The following is a 24533-nucleotide window of genomic DNA, read 5'->3' as shown; positions in this document are numbered from 1 at the left end:
GTTTTCAACCTCTTAGGTTGGGAAAAGTCATTTTCATTGTCCTTTGTCATTGTTCTTGAGCTCTATGGCTCTAAAGGTGGAAATGAACTGTTTTCCATCTTTGCTCCTTTCAGCCCCAGGAGAGTGGATTTCTTCTCCCAGGTTACCAGCCCCACCACGGGGAGGCAGGAGCAATGTCGCTAGAGTGACCAAGCGGTATAAGGGATAATATGTTAGTTTAAAGGGAAAAAAAAAAGAAATGTGGATTTCCTTTCTTAAAACTTGCTTACAATTCATAAGAGGCAAGTCACTGGTTGCTGGAACATGTTGTCCTTGCAGGCAGTTGAGGCTGACAATCTGAATGAATTCAAAGGTTAACTGGATGGTTACCTATGTGAAGAGGGAAGCATATCATTTGAATTTTTTTTTATCTATTTGGTTTTTTTTGCCAATGGAACATAAGCCTGTGGCTTCCTTGCATTATATGGCAAAACTATTACCACTTATGCAGGTTCCTTCTCTTTCATGATATTTTTGTAATTCCATGAAGTCAGAGAGCATCCACTCTGAGGTTCATCTTCCAGTGTTTCCTGTCTGTTTTTAAACCAATTAAACCACTCATAAACCACTGTTTTCTTCAATCATCTCCATAAATTTTCTGTAATGCTTGCAGCATCTCTGTAGCACTTTTTCCAAGTTTAAAGAAGGATCTGATGTTAGAACATTATTCAAACTGTGACATTCTGCAATCAATCAGCTGTGACACACACAAGCCACTTAGCATGCATGCATACCAAGGGCCTGCAAAACCTTACAGCTGTAGTGCAAACCATTTAAATACTAGCATGCAATTCTGAGGACTTTCTGAATGTATGTACTATGTATATACATATATTAAGAAGTGATATTTCATATTCAGATATTCTTCAGCATATTTCTACAAATCTTTTCTTTTTCCTTTCAGTACAATTTATTTCAAAGCATAAGTTTAAATGTCAGTTAGGTAAAAAGTTTATAAGGTGAATATATTTATTTGTGGTTAAAAATCATAAGTCACATGGGTGTACGTACAGTCTGAGTTAAACAAAATTTACAATAACTGATGTACAATACAAAATTAGTTGCATTAAAACCATCTTCATCATCACAAATATCTTTTGAACTAGTATTATCTAATAATATAACTAATATTATCTGTGACCCAAAACTTGATTTACTAGAAGAAATTCAATTCCTGAACTCCTGTTATTCAAGTTTTCATTAGAAAAATAAATATAATATAAAAATAACCTTCTTACAAAGAAAATGTGGTTATCTCCAAGACTACTGCAGAAAATTGAGTACCAAGATACTCTTAACATTCAGTATAAAATAAAATCATAAAAATAAGAGAGAAACAAAGTTACAAACTTCTTGGAGACTCACCCCCAGCAGTGCAAATGTATGACTCACTGCCTAAAGAGGTGCACTTACATTCACCAAAAGAAGAGTGCCACTTCGACAATAAATAAAATTTAAAATCAAGCCAGAGAACCAAAAGTCACCACCTCCTCAGAAAACACCAACACTAGTGAACAAAACTTCAACAGAACAAAACTGTTTTTTTTTTTTTTTCCCCATTATATGTTAAGATCTCATTACTTTAATGAAAATATTTCCATTTCTGTTTCGACCAAGTTGAGACCAATGTGAATGGCACAGAGTCTCCTCACACAGCAAATGGCATAATGTATTAGTATCTCGCTCCCATCCATAGCATATCAGTCTTTTTCTTTTTACCATAACAAAATATATAAAAATATGTATTGACATATTTTGAAAGTAAACACAAGAACGTTAAAAACAACCCATAACTGTCAGTTTCCACACGTTGTTTGACAGAATTTTATTGCTGTTGGATAGAGGAGCTAATTGAGTTTAACTACTACTGAGATATAACTTTAAACAAATGAGCTGTTAGGAAAGCAGAAAACTGACATGTTGGTGTACTGTGCCAAAGAAAAATGTGAATTTTTGATCAAGAAAGATGGCTCTGATTCTCCAACAAAGCATTTTCATAGTAAAGCATTATTTTGGTAAGAAATCGTATGTGCTGTACTGTACCAAGAAGCTTTCCACAAAGTTCCCAGAAGTGGAGGAGCCAAAAAAAAAAAAAAAAAAAACACAATTTGCAGACTTAGAAAGTTTGAAGAGATGGCCAGTGTTTGAATCAAAAGCATAATCACATGCAAACAGTCCTAACAACAAAGTGCTGGAAGATGTGAGGCTCAATTTTTGCAGTCCCTCCTCTAAATCATTACAAAACTTGCCTAACAGGAGAATACAGTTCTTCAGAACTGTATTCTTTTGCTGAATAGAAATACAGAAGAATATGTCTTTAGGCAGTGCACATAAAGTTACACATCTGTTGTGTTTGAAAGCATACTGCATCCATGCCATGCATGAATTGGGGCCTACCGATCATGTTGCTAAGCTTCGTTATTGTAATTGGTTTAAAGCCTTTGTTCATAACGCTCGAGTGTTATGCAAAATTTTTTTTTTCCCCCCCAATGAAGCATGGTTTCATCTGAGTGGCTATGTTAATAGTCAGAATCATGAAGTTTTGGACAATTTCTATGCATATCATGAACGTCCACTGCATTTGATTAAAACTGGCATTTGGACTGTGCTCTCACAGTGGGATTATCAGTCCAATATTCTTTGAGAAAAACTGACATCAGAACATTATCAAAACATTTTAATACAATTTATCACCTTGCTTGAGGACAATGAGTGGTATTTCAAGTTTCAACAGGATGAAGCCACTTGCCATACTGCAAAAATGAATGAGGGAATGAGAGTATCTACATGTGGGTGAAGATTTTATGACTCTAGCTAACAGAAAAGTTTTTCTTAAATTTTTGCCGTTTTATTAACCTAATTGGTATATTACTTTATTTTCTAGAAACAGCTTTATATTCCTAGTTATACTACTTAGTTAATTTTGAATTTAGATAGATTTTGTAGGTTATTACTCAGTATCAGTAGAACCTTGTACCATTCAAAACTTGCCGCCATTGGTGCAGTAAATTAGATCAATACGGAATAGTAAAACATAAAACTAGATAGCGTAATACATAGCACTGTATTAGAAATCTGTTAGCTTGGTATAGTATTGTCAATTAATCAATTAATTTTATAAATCTTATTAATTTTTATTGTTAATTATATTGTATTTAAATGGAAATCATGCTCCAGGCTAGAGCAGTAAAACAATGCACCAAAAATAGTAGAAGTGCTGTGGCTCGGAGGAGAACCGAAGGGGGCAATTGTCCAATGCATTACAGTCCAAAAAAATGTGAAATGTTTGCAGCCATTTCTGGAACAGTAGAAATGTCTCAATGTCAACTCAATGCCAGAGCTCACTCTTGTGCACCAGGCAACACAGCATCAATCTTCAGGGTAGAATGCGTTGGTCACACAGGGGCTAGGTATTGTCGGTGACTCTACTGTCAAGAAAATGGGAAATATATTGTACAAAAAGGATAGGTGGAATAGGACCAGGATATGTTTGCCAAAGTCAAAAGTTGATGCCCCTGGCAAACAAGCTGTAGAGCAGATATCATCTTTTAAGGGCACAAAAGGTGACATCATTGTACATGTTGGCACTAATGACATTAAGTGTAGCAAATCTGCAGATTTACTTAGTATTGACCTGTATTTACTTAAGTACAGATCAATGCTGGAAAAAAAAAAAAAAAAGTTAGGGTTAATTTTGAAAGTGTCTGCAATTCTGCTCAGACACGATAGGAGGAAGTATATGATGAGAGCCTTGTCATCAATTCGGCCCTAGAGTGACTGTCAAAGGTTCATGGGGTGGAATTTTTCTCAGAGTGGTCTGTGCCTGTTAACAGGAGAGACTGCTTCTACAGGGATGCAATACACAAATAGAAAAGGTGCAAGAATTGCTGATGCAATCAACACAATGTTAGGTGGGTCAGAAAACTGCTAGCTTGGGGGGGGGATTAACAGACGAACAGATTACCAATAGCTGCGGGCAGAGGTGGAAAAGATTCTTGCACTGCTTCTACTGGAATGTGCAAAAGCCTGGAAAGCAATTTACTGTGGATTTCAGGAACTGCAGGGAGTCACGAAACAAGTAAATACATGGGCCGTTAGATAGAGTAACTAAGAGTAAGAACAGGTGCATGTATACTTGCATGCTAGATGAATAGTAAATAAATTTAATGAATTTGAAGTGCTGGTCAAGACATCAAAGCCAGGTACTATTGGGATATCAGAGATGTGGTGTCACACAGATATAAGGAATGCAGAATTGGAATTTGAGGATTACAATGTGCACAGAAAAGATGGACAGGATAGGAAGGGAGGAGGGGGTTATGCTGTTAGCTAAGAAACATAGAATCTAAGGAAGTGCATCCAGTTGACATAGATGGAGAGTGCAGTGTTGAGTCAGTTTGATGTGACATAAGCACTAGGAAAGCAAAAATGAGAGTAGGAGTTTGTTATAGGCCTAATGACTCTGATGAGTATAATGAACAATTATACAATTATATATAGAGAAATAGAATGGGCCAGTAAATCAGAATGCCTTATAATGGGGGATTTTAACTTCCCAGATATTGAGTGGAATTTGTGGGTTGGTCACTCACACACCAGCAAGACTTTTGTGCAATTACTGGATGATTGTTACCAACAGCAACACGTTAGAGAGGCAACCAGAGAGTATAATCTGGTTATCAGCAGTAAGTATTGATGCATTAAGAATTTACACTTGGATATCCAAATAGGAGATCTATTTGGATATTGAGGTAACTCTCATATTTATTATAATTAAGAATTTAGAGATAAAGGAACACTAGGTGGCAGTGATCATACTGATGTGGGATTTACTTTAAGATTTAACCACCATCAGGGGTAAAGGGGAGGGTTTTTGCTTTCATAAAGATGACTACGGTGGTCTCAGAGATTTTTTAAATTCTATACATTGGGACAACCGATGACATTATCAAGAGCAAATTCTAATTGGGAAGCATTCAAGGAATTAATCTTGGAAGCTACTAGGCCTAAATGGATGTCAGATGAACTAATAAGACTCGTGGCAGAGAAGAAAAATGCATGGGATGCATATAAATTATCAGGCAAAACTGAAGCCAATGGAAGATATAAGCTAGTCTGACATCAAGTCACAAAGGAGGTTAGGCAAGCAAAGGCAGATTATGAGAAATCTTTGGCAAAGGATGCAAAGAAAAACAGCAAAAACGTCTTTAATTGTAATCAAATCATTGATATCAAATGGAGCAACCTGATTCATCCCTTCCTTCTAGAGTTTATACAAATAATGAAGTCTTTGCTATTTTTCTTTGCATCCTTTGCCAAAGAATTTTCGTAATCTGCCATCACTTGCCTAACCTCCTTTGTGACTTGATGTCAGACTAGCTTATATCTACCATTGGCTTCTGTGGTTCTTGATAATTGATATGCATCCCATGCATTTTTCTTCTCTGCCACAAGTTTCATTAATTCATCTGGCTTCCATTTAGGCCTAAACCTTGAACAGCATTTCTTAGATGGTATGAAAAGCCTAGTAGCTTTCAAAGTTAATTTTTTGAATGCTTTCCATTTAGAATTCTAAATGCACAAATAATCACTGCAGATAATCAGATCAAGAGAATTACTCCCTCTGGTTGCCTCTCAAACATGCTGCTGTAGAACACAATCATCCAATAAATCCACAAAAGTCTTGCTACTGTGCAAGTGACCAATCCACAAGTTTCAGTCAATTGGGAAGTTAAAATCCCCTATTATAAGACATTCTGATTTACTGGCCCATTCTACATGCAAGAATAAATCAAACTCTTCATAAAGTGGCACAGAATATGGCGAAACACATGAATTCCTGTATTCAGCAGAATGTGAGCACTTCAAGCATCTTTTGTATTTAACTATATTTAAGTACAGACGAACTTCCCTATAAAGAATTTGATAAATCCAGTGAAAAAATTCGTTAGAGAAATTTCGTTATACAGAGAATATCTTTTTTTAAAAATTGTTATTTAATTAGAAAATGAATCTACATTTATTTTTAATGTATTTTATTTCAAAAACACTTATTTAAATTATGTTTATACAATTTTCGCCAGTATCACAAATTTTAAAAAAAATCTGTAATTTTCGTTTGCACAGTACAATTAAAAAATGTCTGATTCTCAAAGAAATCTCACATTTGTTCAGAGCATTAAAAACATTATCAGGAACATTTTCAAAAAACTGTGGTGCAATTCTGTGGCGCTTCTTAAATTTATCTAGCCACCCAGTGCTCACATTAAATTCTGTATGTCCAAGGGACTGTGCAAATTTCAGAGCTTTTTGCTTAATTATTGGCCCCGATAGTGGTATATTCTTTCCATGTATCATTTGCACCCATTTTATAACAGCTTTATCAACATCTTCGGGTATACACAATTTAATTCGCTTCTTGTCTGCTCCTCCTTCAATTGCATTTAAAATTGATTCTCGATTTTTTAAAATCGTAGATAAGCTGCTTGCAGGTATGTCATATTTCTCCGCAACATCTTTTTTCTTAAAACCCTGGTCAATATCATGAAGAATCTTTACTTTATCATTAATACTTAAACACTTTCTCTTCGACATTGTTTCCGCAATTGTAAAAATTACTCGACTGCAGCTCTTGCTGATACACACACCACAAACTTCGTGCACTGGCCATATAGTGAATTGTTAGTACCGCCTACTCAATGACGTTCAACTTGCCAATTCAAAAGTATCACGTAACCTTTCCTACCAATCACTTTGAAGAAACATACGACTTTGAATTTCTTTTATTCTTCTTTCATTCATATATACACGAAAGAAAATTTATGGTTAATGTATGCTGTATGTTACTTTTCAGAAAGAAAAAAAAAAAAAAAAAAATACAAGAGCATATAGCCTATGTGATTGATGACAAATTGTTCTAAAAGAACGAAATTAAAAAAAATTCATGAAAACCATTTACTGGAAGTCCAGTTAGATGAGAACGGACATATCATATAATGATTGACAGGAAGGTCACGTGGTACGGTTGAGGTGAGAAGTGAATGTCACTCAGTAGGCGTTACTAAAATCAGACTATGGTAACATTCTGTGTATTGCCACAGAGAATTTCATTTTCCCCTGAGCCAACATCAATTTACAAATCTACCCTATTTATTGTAAAGTTTATGACCACTTTTAATAAACCCATTTGGTTTTATAACTGTAACAAAAATGAAACAAAGACCGTCCTACGGGCATCAATGGCCACAAGTATTCGCTAAAAGGATGATTAACTCCACATGCTAATGCGCAATTCGGAGGGAATGGGGCCATATATTTGAGTGGCTGTTTAGCAGTAAATGCTTGAAAATCTTCAAAAATGCTTTTACTCATTTTTTTAAAAATTCGTTATAGAGAGAGAGACTAACACTTTGCATTATATGAGGATAATTTTACATGTAATTTTTGTTTCAAGGTGCAATGTTTTGCAAAAAAAATTCATAACGTAGAGAAATTTGTTCAATAGAAGTTCATAATAGAGAAGTTCCACTGTAATTATTTCACTGTATTTTAGATATTTGGTTGTTATTAAAATAAATATTATAAAATGAAAATTTGGTTGCATTTTAAAACGAACACCGTGTATGTGTAATTGTAATTTTTGACCAGTATGAAATTTTGTTAATTTTATTAGAAATGGAATTAATGGTGGACTTGAGCATTTATTCTCAAAGTTTTTAATATACATTCATAATATTTTGCCTAACACTACCCTTCAAGATTTCTCACACACTTTTCAGATTTCAATGCTGGCAGTGAATCTGACATTTTGTCCCAAGGGATTGAAGAGAAAAATACTGATCATTGGAGTGATGTCACTTTTATATATGTGCATATATAAAATGAAATTAACAGAAAAAAAAAAAAAAGTCTACTGTTTATTGTGGTAGTTCTTCCATAAAGAAACTACAGATTATCGAACAATTTTTTGCATGTCATAATCATAAAAAAACAGTTGTAAACTGGTTAAAATAGGTGTTTTTGTGGTGCCATCTTATGTTGAAACAGCAAAGGTTCTGGCTAATCTACCCTCATTATCAGTTCTTTACCAGTCTAATTTTAACAAAATGGTTTTGGAAAAAAATTCAATGGAATGAATTATTTTCAAATCCCACCTGGGCAGAAAATGTATCAGTTTACAGCAAAAGAAAAACTTTATATGTGAAAATTATGAATGGCACTGCATAGCCCTTGTTATGAGTACAACTAGGAGAGCATTCACTTGAAGAATGTGAAAAAAAAAATGAAAGTTTTAAAGATGCATCAAAATAATTCATTATCACATCATTATACACAAGATGCATGATGTCAAATTTGACATCGTGAATCTCCCAAAAGCAGACATAACACCATAACAAACGAGACCTAAGTCTTCATATATTTTGTTCTAGAAATATTCCCATAAGCTAGGTCACACTCAATCAGCATAAAAAGTGTCATAATTTGTAATCAAATTTAAACTAATGCAATCTAAACCCATGTATTTTTGACTGCACAAAATTTGAATTTTCTTATTAATGGGTAGGGGAGGGGAAGTTAAACATCAAAAACAATTAGTTGAGGCATATGATGCAAGAAAGCAATCTTTTACAGCATCAGAAAAAAAAAAAAAAAAAAAAAAAACCTTCCCATTTCGCCCATCTGGTCATTCCAAATGTTTGTCTAGTTCAACCTTAAACTTATTTAAGCTATCTTTTTTTTTGTGTGTGTGTGTGTGTGTGTGTGTGTGTGTGTGTGTGTGTGTGTGTGTGTGTGTGTGTGTGTGTGTGTGTGTGTGTTAGTTGTTGGTGCATTGGCTTCTGTGGCCATAATGCACCTCCCAAAGTTTTTGCATTTTCTACTCTGATCCAAGCCCGAGGCAGAATTTGAACCCGCGACCTTCGGGTTGCCAGGCAGGCACTTTACCCACCCGACTAGCTCGGTCGGCTTTAAGCTATCAACTTCCACAACAACAGATGGAAAGGAAGTCTGTTCCAGCAATCAACTACCCGCTGGCTAAAGGCAAACTTCCGCACATCCATTCTACAACTGTTTTTCCTCGATTTGAATCTATGCCCCCAATATCTGAGCAAGCAGAAGTATCCCATCAGCATTGAGCCTACTCAAAACATTCAAGATCTTATACACCTCAAAATCAGATCACCTTGCAGATGCTTAGTCTCCAGATGCTGCAACTTGCAGAATTTAAGCCTATCTTCATAAGCACAACCCTTTATTCCTCTCACCAATCTTGTTGCCCTTGTCTGTACTTGTTTTAGCAACTCAACATCCTTCCTAAAATTAGGCATCCAGACCTGTACACAGTACTCAAGGTGTGGCCTGACCATTGCCTTATACAAAGGGATAATCACCTCCTTGTCTCTGCTAGCAAAATTCCCATATATCATTGACAAAACTCCATGCCCTGCTCTGGCAGCCCGTCTGCACTGTTCAGAGAACTGCATATCTGACTTCACAATTATCCCCAAGGTCTTTTTCATTCTCCACCTCCCTGGGTATAGAGCCACATGGTACATTTCTCTTGGGTTACTGCTACCCATATGCAGTACTCTGCATTTGTCAATGTTAAACTTCAGTTGCCACTTCTCAGCCCAGCTGCCTAATCCTGTTGCAGTGGCATATTGTCTTTACTGTCATTAACAACCCTGCCAACCTTTGTATCATCTGCAAACTTGGACATTAAGCTTGATATACCTTCATCGATATCATTGATAAATACACAAACAACAATGGACCCAGCACCGAACCCTGGAGGACTTCACTAATAACATTAGTCCATGTAGTGTCCATTTATTGCCACTCTCTGCCATTTCGCACTCAACCATCCCTTTATCCACTGCAGTCCTTGATGCCATACCGCTCCAGTTCGTACAGCGGTATTCCATGTGCAAGTGTATCAAAAGTTTAACTGAAATCCAAGTATATGATATCAAAATAATATTTTGCATCCAGTTCCTTTGTGACCACATCCTGGTATCCAATCAAATTTGTCAGACAAGACCCATGCTGTGTCTGAACTATTACTGCAGTGTCTAGATGTCTAGATGATCCTGCAATGCTTCTTTAACCAGCAACTCCATTATATTCCTAGGAACAGAAGTTAAATTAACAGGTCTATAATTATTTCTGTCACCCTTTGCACCCCCTTTGTGAATTGGGGATACATTTGCACATCTCCAGTCAATGGGAACCTCCCATGAATCTATGGATACTCTCATAATTATGGCTAACGGTATACTAACATCCCTCGCTGCCTCCTTCAATATAACTGGATAGATTACATCTACCCCAGATGTCTTTTTTATGTTTAACTTCGACAATTTCTCCTCCACTTTACACTCAGTTATTACAAAATCACTTAGTTCCCTGTTAGAGTTTGATAAATTTCATTCCCCCTCCTTGAATACCTCCTCATATGTGAATGTAGATGCAAAACATTCATTGAGTTTATCAGCTACTTGAGCAGGATCATCAATAGTCGAACCATCTATGTTAAGTGGACCAATCTGATTCATCCCCTTCCTTCTAGAGTTTAAATAAGTAAAGAACACTTTGCTGTTTTTCTTTGCCTCCCTTGCCAAAGATTTCTCATAATCTGCCTTTGCCTGCCTCACCTCCTTTTTGACTTGATTAGAGACTAGCTTATATCTGCCGTAGGCTTCAGTGTAGTCTGATAATTTATATGCATCCCATACATTTTTCTTCTCTGCCATGAGCCTCATTAATTCATCTGACATCCATTTAGGCCTGAACCTTGAACAATGTTTCTTAGTTAGTATGAAAAGCTAAGTAGCCTCCAAGATTAAATCCCCGAAGGCTTCCTATTTAGAATTCGCCGTTGGTAACATCATCAGTTGATCCCATTGTATAGAATTTAAGAATTCTTTGAGACCACTGTTGTCACCTTTATGAAAGCAAAAACCCTTCCCTGTACTCGTTTTGCTTGTATTTACGTGTTCTACATCGAACAAACTTTATTGGTTCGATGTGGGATTTACTTAAAGATGTAACTCTCACATGAGTACATTGTGATCACTGTCACATAGTGGTTCATTTTATATGAAAAATCACTGCCAATGATCAGATTAAGAGTATTACTCCCTCTGGTTTACCCTTGAACATGTTGCTGTAGAAAACAATCCTCCAATAAATCCAAAAAGTTTTGCTAGCATGCGAGTGACCAATCCACAAGTTCCAGTCAATATATGGAAAGTTAAAATCCCCCATTACAAGTCATTCTGATTTACTGGCCCATTCTATTTCTCTGCACAACTGTTCATTGCACTCATCAGTCATTAAGCCTATAACACATTCGTACTCTCATTTTCCCTTTCCCAGCATTTATGTCACACCAAACAGACTCAACATTGCACTGTCCACCCATGTCAACTGGATGCACTTCCTTATATTTTGTGTTTCTTAATTAACAGAATAACCCTTCCTAGCCTGTCTATCTTTTCTGTACACATTGTACTCCCCAAATTCCAATTCTGCACTTCTTATATCTGTGTCACACCATGTCTCATATATCCCAACAATATCTTCATATTGTTGATAATATCTTTCATTCAACAATATCTTCATATTGATGAATAAATTCATCAAATTTATTTACTATACTTCTAGCATTGGTGTACATGCAAGTATACATACACCTGTTCTTACTGTTAATTACCCTAACACAGCCCATGTATTTACTTGTTCCATGATGACTCCCAGCAGCTCTTGGAATCCCCAGCAACTTGCTCTCTAGGCTGCTGCTCATTATAATAGAAGCATTGCAAGAATCACTTTTGCCTTTGCCTGCAGCTACTGTTAATCTTTTAGTTTGTGAATCCCCCCCAAGCTAGTAGTTTGCGGCCCACCTAACACTGCCTCAATAGTATCAGCAAATATTCTTGCACCCTTTCTATTTAAATGTATTCCATCTCTATAGAAGCAGTCTCTCCTGTTAGCAAGCATAGACCTTTCAGCATTGACCTGTATTTGTTGTTGTTGTTAGCATGAAAGTTTCACGACACAAGGGCAACTGTGGCCAATATGTGTCTGTCAGCGTCATTACGTTCATTTTAATGATTTAGGATGGATATATCAGTGTATTTATTATTCCTAGATGTTTAATATATATAAAGAGCTCACTTAGGTTTGCTTTGTCACCTAGTACATGAGTGAGGGTTAGAGGAGCTTGCAAGTTTGCTAATGATTGGAAGGATATGGTTCGAACGGCTGAATAGGATGGACAATCAATCAGGATGTGCCTTACCGCAAGTTGTATCTGACAGACAGAGCAGAGCGGTGGATCTTCTCTTAAAAGTAAATGTTTGTGAGTGAGGAAGGTATGTCCAATGCGCAGTCTTGTTAATATAACTTCCTCCTGTCTATTTGTACATGGGCTAGATCGCCACAAACATAGGTCTTTTTTTATTCTGCGAAGTTTATTGCACGATTGGTCCCTCCAAAGTTGTTTCTAGATGGAAGTATATTTGGTACGAAATACATCCCTATAATCTGTAAAATGGTACGAACTGAAAGTTATCTTGTATATTAAGATCTGGATTTTTTGCGGCTTGGTCTGCATGATTATTTCCTAGAATTCCAGCATGGCTGGGAATCCAACAGATAGACACTTGTTTTCTTGCTTTATGCAAAACTCCGAGTTGTTTTTTTGATATGCTGAATCAAGGAATTTGAGGAATGTTTGCTGTTCTGTAAAGCTGCTATTGCACTAAGGGAGTCAGTATAGATTAGAGCAGGTAGAAGTTGATGCTGGGTGATATCATCCAGTGCTAGTTTAATAGCATATAATTCTGCTGTGAAAATACTGCAAACATGAGGCAAGGAGACAGATATAATATATTCCGGTAAGACTACTGTGGCACCTACTGAGTTGTTCGATTTTGAACCATCCGTGTAAATCTGATGACTGTTTCTATTTTCGAAACTGTGCAGTGCATGAAGCTTCTGTATAACGATTGGAGAGATCTCTTTTTTATTCCTGTTTGTAAGATGTGATATGGATAAAGGCACAGTCAGAATCCAAGGAGGTTCTGAGTTTATATCTACTGCAGAAATGTGCTGGAAATGTATTTCCCAAACTTGAGCTAAGTGTTTGAGGCGCAGTCCTACTGGTTTATTTTCATTTGGCTTGCAATCATAATTACTCATCCATGGTGGATTGTAAATAATGGGCCAATTTGGATGTGATGGTTGACTGTATATTTTTGCCGCATACATGCACAGTAGATAATCTCGTCGAAGATGCAGCAGGGGTTCCGAAGCATCTACATACAGGCTTAATTGGTGAAGTTCTAAATGCTCCTAGAGCTATGCGGAGAGCATTATGATGAATGGTATCTAGGTGACATAAGATGCTCCTTCTTGCTGAAGCGTATACAGCAGATCCATAATCTAAACGAGATCTAATCAAAGTTTTATATAATAGTAATAATGTGGACCTGTCGGCTCCCCAGGCCATTGAAGATACTGTGCGCAAGATGTTAAGTTTTAAGAGGCAACTAGTTCGAAATCTTAGTATATGTTCATGAAAGTTTAGTTTTCTATCTATTGTTAAGCCCAAAAAGGAGAAATTTTGAACAATAGGTAGAGCAATTTTATTTAAGTATAAGACTGGTTCAGGATGAAGACCACGCATTTTACAGAAGTGTATAACAACTGATTTTTTTCTCAGATATTCTATATCCATTATTTTGAGTCCATACTTCTATTTTGTTTATGGATAATTGCAGCTGTCGTTCAATTGTGTTCATGCTTTGTGATTGAAATGAAATGGAAAGATCATCTGCATACATATATATTTCCAATGGTGGGGGTATAACCTTTGTGATATTGTTCACCCGCAGTGTAAACAGGGTTGCACTTAATACTGAGCCCTGGAGAACCACTTCCTGTTGTATATAGATTGTAGATAAACAGCCTTTATATCATACCTGAAATGTTCTGTCGGCAAGAAATTTTTCTATAAATTGTGGAAGTTGTCCTCTGTATCCTAATTGAAATAGATCTCGTAGAATTCCGAATCTACATGTTGTGTCAAAGGATTTTTCAAGATCTAGATTTACCATCACCATATGCTGCTTTCTTATAAATTAGTTTCTAATATTTGATTCCACTTTGACATGTAGGTCAAGTGTTGATCTATTTTTCCTAAATCCAAATTGGTGGGGTAATAAAACATTCTCTTTTTCCAGCAACCACGTAAGTCTATTATGCACCATTCGTTCAAGGATTTTTCCTAAGCAGCTGGTCAGTGAAATCGGACGATAATTATATGTATAGGAAGGATCTTTTCCGGGTTTGGGAAATGCAAGGACAATTGCATGCCGCCATATGGATGGATACAGGTTGTTCAGAAAAATTCTATTATATAGAGCTAGCAGGATGTCCAGACAATCAGAGTTTAGGTGTTGTATCATAGTATAATAAATGCCATCGGGACCTGGTGCGCTATTAGGTAATTTTGTAATGGTTGTAAGTAATTCCTCTTTTAGAAATGGTAGATTATAGGAATGAGATATCTTGGTAGAGAAATTCAATTTACTCCATTCAGCTTGCTCTTTATATTTTTGAAAGTCAGTGCTGTAGCTTGTAACTGCTGATATGGAAGCAAAAGAGTCAGCCAAAATTTCTGATATCTGGTCTGTTTGAAAAACTTCCTGCCCTTTCCAATGGAAGATTGGAGATTGTATGATTGGATATCTTCCGCTTAAAATCCAAATTTTTTTCGGATTCGAGTTCTTAGTAAGTGAGGAAGCGAACACATGATCCAAGACTTTTTCTTTGCTTTTTTCTGAATTCTCCTCACTTCAGCTTTGGCTTTTTTATATGCAATTAAATTGGCAGTAGTTGGATATTGACGGAATCTATTCCATGCACGATTTTGTTTTGTTTTTGCTGTTGCACATTCTGCATTCCACCAAGAGTTGTACTGTGCCTGCCTTGCCTTACTTATTTGAGGTATTGTAGCTTTGGAAGCTTCTAGCAGTTGATCGTTGATATATAAGACAGCATCATCTATTGGCAGGGTTTCTATTAATTGCTTATCCAGTTTGATTAATTGCATATATTTACTCCAATTAGCTTTTTTAAAATTCCAATTAGCTTTTTAATACTGTTCTGGTTCCTTCTGTAAGAGTTGATTGTGTCTGTATGGAACATACTATTGGAAAATGTTCACTGTTTAAGGATCATTCAAGACGAACCATTCTAAACTAGGATAAATTAATGGAGAACATACTGTTAAGTCTATTGCAGAGGTGATACCTGTACCCAAACTGATATAAGTGTGAGATCCGGTATTCAGTAAATTCAGTTGTTGATCATCTATGAAAGTTTCGATTATATTACCTCTACTGTCTGTGTGAGTAGATCCCCACAAATGATGATGGGCATTCATATCTCCCATAAGGCAGTAGGGAGGTTGGAGCTGCATAGTAAGATTGTTTAATTCCGATCTGGAGAGAGGGATATTTGGTGGAAGATAAATGGACGAGATTGTGATAGAAATTCCACTGGCTATTCTTACTGCTACTGCTTCTAAGTTGGTTCTTAATGTTGTTTGCTTAGCTGGTATATGAGTATTCACCAAAACTGCCACTCCTCCTTTGGCAGTTCTGTTATCATTCCTGTCTCTCCAGAAAAGTGTATAATTTTGAAATGTGGGTGAAGATTGAGGTGTTAGATGGGTCTCCTGAAGGCAAATGCAGGCCGGTTTATACTGCTGAATAATATCTTTTATTTCATCCAATTTTCCACATAAACCACAACAGTTCCATTGTATAATAATATGTTGCATTATTTAGGTCTCGGGACGATTTGCTGAATCTGACTGCACTTTTGAGTTTTTCCATTTATCATATTTGGGTCTATCTTTCTTCGGAAAATTAGGACAAGGTGTATCAATATCTTCTGCAGGGTGTAGTTCTAGTAAGTTCTCTCTCTGTTCATCAGTATCCATTTGGTCTGTTTGTTTGTTTGTTTCTGTTCACACAGTTTACTAGATAATGTTTGCTTTGTTTTTGAAGATGTTACTTCTGATTTCTGCTTTCTAGGCACGGAAGTATCCTGCTCTTTAGTACTGGATGTTTCTTGTGAAACTGTTTTTGTCATCAATATTACTTTACTCCAGTCTATAATTTGATTTAGAGGTATTGCTACCTCCGTTTGAGTGGCTATAGTTTTCTGTTGTTTCACTGCTGAAGTATAGGAATGTGAAGGTTTGGTTGCAAGTATCTGTTTCCTTGCTTCCGGATAAGCCACTTTATTTTCTACTTTGTTTTTTTGAATTTGCTTTCCCAATACCCACATTTCGCATGTCTTCGAAAAAGCAGGATGATTTTCGTGACAATTGGGACAGAGTGGTGTAGCGGATGTGCAGTTTGCTCAATTGTGGTCTTTTGATCCACAGAGTGGACAGATGGGATCACTGCGACATGTCGCCTGAGAGTGTCCATATCGCTGACAGTTGTAACACCTTGTTGGATTTGGTATATATGGTCGGATTTTGCAATTTAAATATCCTGCTTTAACTGAATGGGGAAGAGAAGGATTGTTAAAGGTGAGAATTACTGATCAGGTTGGAATGAGAATTCCGTCTTTCTTCATCATTATCCTCCTAACATGTATCACTTGTTGTTCTGTTAGCTCGCTCAGTAGTTCTTCCTCTGAAACAGTCAAAAGATCCCATTCGGTAATAATACCTTTTGATGTATCCAGGGAATTATGTGGGGACTTAATGAAGTTTCTACTAAGAGATCACCTGATTGTAATCGTTTTATCATTTTTGGTGATCTAACCATGGACTCTATAGTCTTCTGAACTAAGAAAGGGGATAATTTCCCAACGGGTTGTGATGATAACGAATGTATCACCAAAAAAAAAGGGACAGTAGGCTGAGAGCTGTTTATTTTCATTCTCTTAGCCTGAGACATGTTCAGCTGTAAGTCATCACACATTTATTGGAGTTAACTTTCTCCAATCTTGTGTTAGTTTTTTGGTCCATTTTCAACTCCTTTTAGTCCTGGGTGATGTCTTTTCACCCAGGTCCAGCCCCGCCATGGGGAGGCAGGAGTAGTGCCACCAAGTGACCAAGCAAGTAAAATAGAAGGTTAGTACACAAAAAAATTAAGAAAGGTTATTTTCCTTTCTGAAACTTCTTCCTTATGCTTTAAGAAAGAGAGTTCTTATTATATATTTGAATAACGGAAGGAAAAACGTGTGAACTCAAAGTGAAAAGCTTATCTCTCTAATATAATCGCAGTAGAATTCGCAGGGAAGATCACTTGGCCTCAAGATTCGCTTGGCACCCGGGGCCACCTGTACTTGTTAAGTAACTCTGCAGATCTCTTACTAGTGCCAACGTGTACAACAATATCACATTTTGTTTCCCTTAAAAGATAATATCTGCCCTACAATGTCATCAACTTTCACCCCTGGCAGACATACCCTGGTCCTGTTCCACCTATCCTTTTTGCATAATATATTCCCGTCTCCCTGAAAATAGAGTCACCACAATAACTAGTTCCTGTGGGACCAGTGCATTCTGCCTTGGAGATTGCCACTGTGTTTCCTGATGCACAGGAGTGAGCTCTGGTGTTGAGTTGGGCAGCTGAAAGCTTGATGGGGCCCTTCATATTAATTTCTTCAGAGGCATATACCTTACACTTCAAACTCTCATAGACGCCCATCAGAATGCAGAGTTGGCACCTAATTTCTTCACCTGCACACACACACACACACACAAAGACGTCCTACGTGGCTAAATCATGTCATATTCTAGACAGGTCTGCAAACATTTCATATTTCGCACATTTTTTTAGAATCTGATGTGCTGGAAAATCGTCCCCGTTGGTTCTCCCGCGAGCCACAGTACTACTTTGTGCTTGCTGCTTTGCTGCTCTACTCTGGGTCATGATTCCATTGAAAAATAATTTAATTAACAATGAAATTTAATAAGATTAATAAATTTTACTGATTAATTGATAATACTATACTAATCTAACAGATTTTTAATACAGTGCTACGTATTTCGCTATTTAGTTTTACGTTAAACCTTACGCTATTCCATAGGGTATAACAATGGCAGCAAGTTACGAAGAGCAAGATCTGCAGACACTAAATATTAAATTTCAAAATCACTATCTCAATTCAAATAAACCAAGGAGCTTGACTAGGACTATAAAGCTACCTATAGAAAATAATTTAGTATAACAATTAAATCAATAAAACGACTAATAATAACAAATCAATAAAATGACTAGATATATTAACATGTGAAAATTAACAATAAATTATATTTACCAAACAATTTCTGAATACTGTAAATAAAACTATAAATAAAATACGCTTTCATTTTACTCATGTAGAGTAATTTATTTAGTCATTTTATTTATTATTGATTTTAAAGTTGATATTTAAATAAATAAACCATAAATTATAACTTCTATATTGCATACCATAAAAGTATGCAGAATTTTTTTATGCAAACCATGATTCTCTCGAAATAATTTTCAGAGATATTAGAATGAAGTTTTGGTACAATGAAATGATATGTGCCTCCAAGAAGTTTGTTATAACAGGATTTTACTGTATTTGGCAATAATAAAATGACAAAAGAAAACTTAATCACCCACTTGCCTTGGCAATCTGCAGGTTTAACCCAATGCCAGGCAAGTGGTTAATTGGATTTGCTATATGGAGAAGAATGGCTTATTCTGAAAATACAAACTGCCATAATATTGCCTATAAACCTGCAACAGCATAGTGGCCATGCCTGAATAAGATGCTACTACTTTAGCACTGAAAGCTTATACAGAATGCTCTAATAGGTGAAAGATACTTTATTTTACCTTTTAAAGATAATCAGCTAATATTTTTTAGGAGTATTTATTTTTTCAATTATCTTCAACAGCAATGTATACATCCTAATTATTTGCAAAGTTATAACCTAGTCTCTAATACAATCTAACATATAAAACATACTGAAATAATATTTACCTCCTGAATCAATGGCATCTATCAGAGCATCAGTATCTTTACTACGAATGCAATCTATAAGTTGCCGATGGGTACGTTCTCCTGCACTATCTACACGTCTAAGGGAAGGGAGCCTAGTAGATACAGATGTAACTCCAGATTTTGGAAGTGCCTTTCTTCCTTCAAACAATAATACTAACAAGAGATCTACTAATCTCATTGTGTCAAGAACACATCTATAATGAAAATATATACATAAAAAAGCGATTAGTTCAAAAGAAAAATTTTACACCTAAAAATTTAATAAATAAGCTGGCTTAGCAAATATTTATGATTAAAACTGAGAATGCTGAGAGACAGATCAGAAAGAAGCAGCATTAACAGATATAGAAAATTATGCTGCCAAAAGTTAAAATTGAAAAATGAAAGAAGTCTCTTGTGATGAGTTAGGCTTTTGGCTGGCTGACAGATATCATATATTATCACTTGGAATAGGAGGTTTTGCATCTTACTGTTATCACCAAGTTGCATGGGCAGGCTAGAAAGAATGGTGACATTTGACTTCAGAAATCTGAATAAATTAGAGAAAAGTTGTAGACAATTTGGAATGAAAATTAATTACACAGAAACAAAAGTTATGAAAGCTGAAAAAACAAAGGAAAATTTAAAATGTAATAAAAATAAGTGTAACTAAAACAGACAAAAACTGGAACAGTTTAATAACTGTATAATGTTAGGTACAAGTTTTAATGAAAATGGAAGATTAGCTGTAAATAACAATTGAATAAGTAAAGTAAGAAGTTCAAGATGTTAAACAAATTTTTAGAACAAAAAAATAAATTAGCAATGAACAAAAGACAAAATTTATAATATTTATAATATTATAAATTTTGTCTTTTATAATATTTTCCAGTTTTATTTATACCATTTTTCCAGCTTACTTTAACATACAGATCTCAGTTTGTTGGTGAGAAATGAACATTTTTGACTTTCAAAAAGCTTTTGTAAGGAGGAAACAGGGTTGTTTTTTTTTTTTTTTTTTTTTTTTTTTAACCAAACCAAGCAAAACAAATAGGTTTCTGAAAAAAAGCAAAAGTTTTTATTGGTAAAATGCAGCCACAATATGCTTTTAAACATTGGCTTACCCAATCCTTTTCTGTCCGTAGATTTTTGTTTGGATTGTCTTTTAGACATCAACTGATTATCGCTGCTTCAAGAAAGATACTATAACAGACTTTCTATCTACCTCTTCAGAAATGTTGAGGGAATATTTCATTTATAACAATGGTATTGCTGTTCAAGACTTGGCTGTCAAGAGCATTTCCAAAACTGCAGCAGAAAGAGAAGATCTGAATTAATTTTTTTCCAGCTAGTTGAATATTCTCTGACACTCAGCATCACTATGAGAAATAATTAAAATGCCAAAAATGACTTGGGATAGACTGTTACAACCTTAATGATGCTTCCTTGTGTACTTGTCAGTACCCGACCAAGGACCATTGTACAGTAATACCCCGAAGTTACGCGATAGGTGGGTCCGACGAAAATCGCGTAAGTCGGGGTACAACTTTGCATATAAATACATATAAATTTTGCTTAATTGGGACCAAGGACTAACAAAAACACTAGTTTAGAAGAAAAATATTAATAAAATTGCAGTTCTTTATACATATTAATACAAAATATGTATTAAAAAACAAATGACTTACGTAAAAAAGTTATTTCGATGTCGATGGCTTCATAAAATCTAACAAATTCGTGTGACGACACAGCGCCTTCTTTTTTTCACGCAGAATTTCTTCGTAGCAAGCTAATAATTTTTTTATTCCTTGCTTTGTAGCTATAACGCGTTCTTCGTTGGAGTCTGTTTTCTAAAAATTTTAAGCCATTTACAATTGAGCCCTTTTCAATTTTCAACCTGTCAAGTTTGCAATTGTCATGTGCTTTTCGCCATTGCTTCATTTAGGCCTGTAGCATGTGCAATATCACATGGTCTTTCATTTCCCTCAAAGCGTTTCACAATTTCATATTTTTTCTCTATCGACAGAGGCGGACTGGCCATAAGCCTTACTGGGGAAACCCCGGTGGGCCGGTGTGATTTTGGCCATAAACCATAGTATGAGGCCACTTTAAATTTTCCCGGGTAAGAATTTTTGATCCAGTCCGCTTCTGTTTATCGATAATTGCTTTTCTTTTTCTCTCTGAATCTGCAGTATCTTCATCAGTACGCTTCCTTTTCACACCTTTTAAGTATTTTACTCATTTTTAGGGAATAAAGCACAATTACAAAATGAGGAGGCACGCTTGATACGCATAAACAAAGCTGCGCGCATGTAGCAACTGAATAAACAACACCATAAAGGCAGAGATACACTATTAACACCTCACATTTCTATGGGTTACTACCATAAAACAATAAAAATCCAGTTGTGTTTCTGCTAGTGGAATCTGTTATAAACTGGTAGTAAACTCGATCTCATTGCATACCAATAGCTGGAATTGTGTTGGTTTTTACGTTATTATGGTGAAATGTGTTTCCCCTTCACTGATATAAAAAACATAAAAGCAGCAAAGTTGAATTTTGTTCATCTTTCGCTCTCATTCTCCGCCGTCGCACCGTATATCGATAACATATGAAAAATGACCTTGAAGATAGTGGGCAGCAGCGTTGCCAAACGAAAAAAATCAAGAACCGCGTAACTCAGAGTTCGCATAAGTCGGGGTAGCGTAAGTCGAGGTATTACTGTATATCAATTCTTTCATCATTCATAATAGTCTGGTATTCTCAAAAACTGAAAATGACAGGTGGATCTTCAAAATATCTATTTCTTTATTTTCAGTGGATTATATCAGCATATCAATTACCTTGATACAATGGGTAAACGTTTTTTCCTTTTTTTTTACCATATATATAAAAACACCTTATGTTAAAGTTCTTACTGCACCAGTCTATTTTATTCAACACATATTGACTCTGCATTTGTTTCTCACTGGTCCTTTATTATTGTAAAGTTTTTACTTTTTTATAAAGTTTTTTGTAAATTTTTTTTTAAAAAAATGTTTACAAAAAAGTTTTTTACAAAAGTTTTACTTTTTTGGAAAGTAAAAGATGAAGAAAAATAGTTTTTGAAAAACAGAGATGGAAAAACTATGGTACCAACTCAAGCACAGTGTGATGAAGAAGGGATCAAATCAAGTCAAAAAGACATAATTTGTCAAAAAGCTGGAGAGCTGGTAGCAATGACAAAAAAGAAACTGATCAAAAATTAGATTTTTCAAAATTGAGAGCTGTAACGAGAAAATAAGAAAAATCGTGACATAACAAATATTGAATCAAAGGTAAACAAAGCAAACTTAAATGGTATAAGCATGTAGAAAGGATAAGACAAGGCAAAAATGTCTATAAAATATAAAACTAAATATAGAATAAAAGTGTATATTTAATATAAAATACAATACACTGATAAAATTAAAATAATGAAGCTAAAAAGAGATAAAATAAATACCCTGAAATTTTCAAAAGTGGTCACCTCCTCTGTCAAGCTCTAAGTGCTCATGCCTTTTCCAGTGCAAACGATTAATGACAATTGCATATCCCAGAAAAATTTGGTGATTTTTCCAGCCAAAAGTGCTCAGCCAGAACAGATTTCCCCATAATCAGCCAACTCTAGTGCTCTTAATTGATTTAAAGCTCCTCTAAGCACTTTAAACTAACATACCGACTCCCTTAAATGGGTATAGGATTTCTACATAAACTCTATATATAGGATTTCTATATATATATATATATATATAGAAATCCTATACCCCTTTAGGAGATACTTCTTATAAACAATCTGAAAAACTAAATTGAAGCTTACTGATGTTTGTATTAAATTATTAGTGAGAGGCAGCATTGTTTTTTTTTTTTTTTTCCCAGCCCTCTTCTAGTCCAAAGTCACAGATGTTGCAGCTGTCAGCATTTCTGATTATGACAGTTGTTTTTCTGCTGTGTTGATGCAATTATTATACTGCCATCCATCCTTTTATAGTTGATATAAACAATCTTAGAAACCAAACTGATGTTTATATACAACTATTAACAGCAGGCAGCTTTTTTTTTGTATGGAAATCTACTTTTTTGTATCCTTAGTAGAAAGTGATGGAAAATAAGTTTCAGCCTAATATAAGCTCCTCAAATACATACATAAACAGTAACAACAGATGAAAACATTTATTCCATTCAGTTATACTAATCAAAACAGCTGGTAAAACTTTACAAAATCTATACATACCTTTCATCACCTTGCAAAGCAGCTTCAATAGCCTCAGGAAGTTCTGATCTTAATAATTCCTAAAAATAAATATATACATAAAATTCAGCATAGCGGTTTGAATTGATGAAGAGCTTCTAGTTTACAATAACACAAATTGCAAAAATATTTGGGTCATCCTATATTTTTGGAAAATAAGATACATGCAAGGTCATTGAAAAACATTCATTCTCAATTTGTACTGTTTACTTCATGTGAAATTCCCTTATCTCACATATGCTGTGAGTGAGTGAGTGAGTGAGTGAGTGAGTGAGTGAGTGAGTGAGTGAGTGAGTGAGTGAGTGAGTGAGTGAGTGAGTGAGTGAGTGAGTGAGTGAGTGAGTGAGTGAGTGAGTGAGTGAGTGAGTGAGTGAGTGAGTGAGTGAGTGAGTGAGTGAGTGAGTGAGTGAGTGAGTGAGTGAGTGAGTGAGTGAGTGAGTGAGTGAGTGAGTGAGTGAGTGAGTGAGTGAGTGAGTGAGTGAGTGAGTGAGTGAGTGAGTGAGTGAGTGAGTGAGTGAGTGAGTGAGTGAGTGAGTGAGTGAGTGAGTGAGTGAGTGAGTGAGTGAGTGAGTGAGTGAGTGAGTGAGTGAGTGAGTGAGTGAGTGAGTGAGTGAGTGAGTGAGTGAGTGAGTGAGTGAGTGAGTGAGTGAGTGAGTGAGTGAGTGAGTGAGTGAGTGAGTGAGTGAGTGAGTGAGTGAGTGAGTGAGTGAGTGAGTGAGTGAGTGAGTGAGTGAGTGAGTGAGTGAGTGAGTGAGTGAGTGAGTGAGTGAGTGAGTGAGTGAGTGAGTGAGTGAGTGAGTGAGTGAGTGAGTGAGTGAGTGAGTGAGTGAGTGAGTGAGTGAGTGAGTGAGTGAGTGAGTGAGTGAGTGAGTGAGTGAGTGAGTGAGTGAGTGAGTGAGTGAGTGAGTGAGTGAGTGAGTGAGTGAGTGAGTGAGTGAGTGAGTGAGTGAGTGAGTGAGTGAGTGAGTGAGTGAGTGAGTGAGTGAGTGAGTGAGTGAGTGAGTGAGTGAGTGAGTGAGTGAGTGAGTGAGTGAGTGAGTGAGTGAGTGAGTGAGTGAGTGAGTGAGTGAGTGAGTGAGTGAGTGAGTGAGTGAGTGAGTGAGTGAGTGAGTGAGTGAGTGAGTGAGTGAGTGAGTGAGTGAGTGAGTGAGTGAGTGAGTGAGTGAGTGAGTG

The 24533-nt window shown here is 35.9% G+C and overlaps 1 protein-coding gene across 8 annotated transcripts in view; it reads right to left on the bottom strand.

Annotated features, from left to right (window-relative positions):
- Positions 1 to 24533, bottom strand: part of Ufd4 (ubiquitin fusion-degradation 4-like) — a 729475-nt gene that overhangs the window by 612114 nt on the left and 92828 nt on the right. For all 8 annotated transcript variants that reach the window (XM_090376711.1, XM_090376719.1, XM_090376714.1 and 5 more), the window contains exons 5-6: positions 23343 to 23401; positions 19090 to 19304 (exon numbers count right to left, since the gene is read on the bottom strand). In XM_090376711.1, coding sequence (XP_090232837.1) covers positions 19090 to 19304; positions 23343 to 23401 — 274 coding nt within the window. The remainder of the gene's footprint in view (positions 1 to 19089; positions 19305 to 23342; positions 23402 to 24533) is intronic.

Source organism: Mastigoproctus giganteus, chromosome 6 (assembly GCF_048544385.1).
Source record: "Mastigoproctus giganteus isolate SK-2022 chromosome 6, ASM4854438v1, whole genome shotgun sequence".
In the NCBI taxonomy this organism is placed as follows: domain Eukaryota; kingdom Metazoa; phylum Arthropoda; class Arachnida; order Uropygi; family Thelyphonidae; genus Mastigoproctus; species Mastigoproctus giganteus.
The sequence above is the reverse complement of the archived record's forward strand: the minus strand, read 5'-3'. Positions and strand labels throughout refer to the sequence as shown.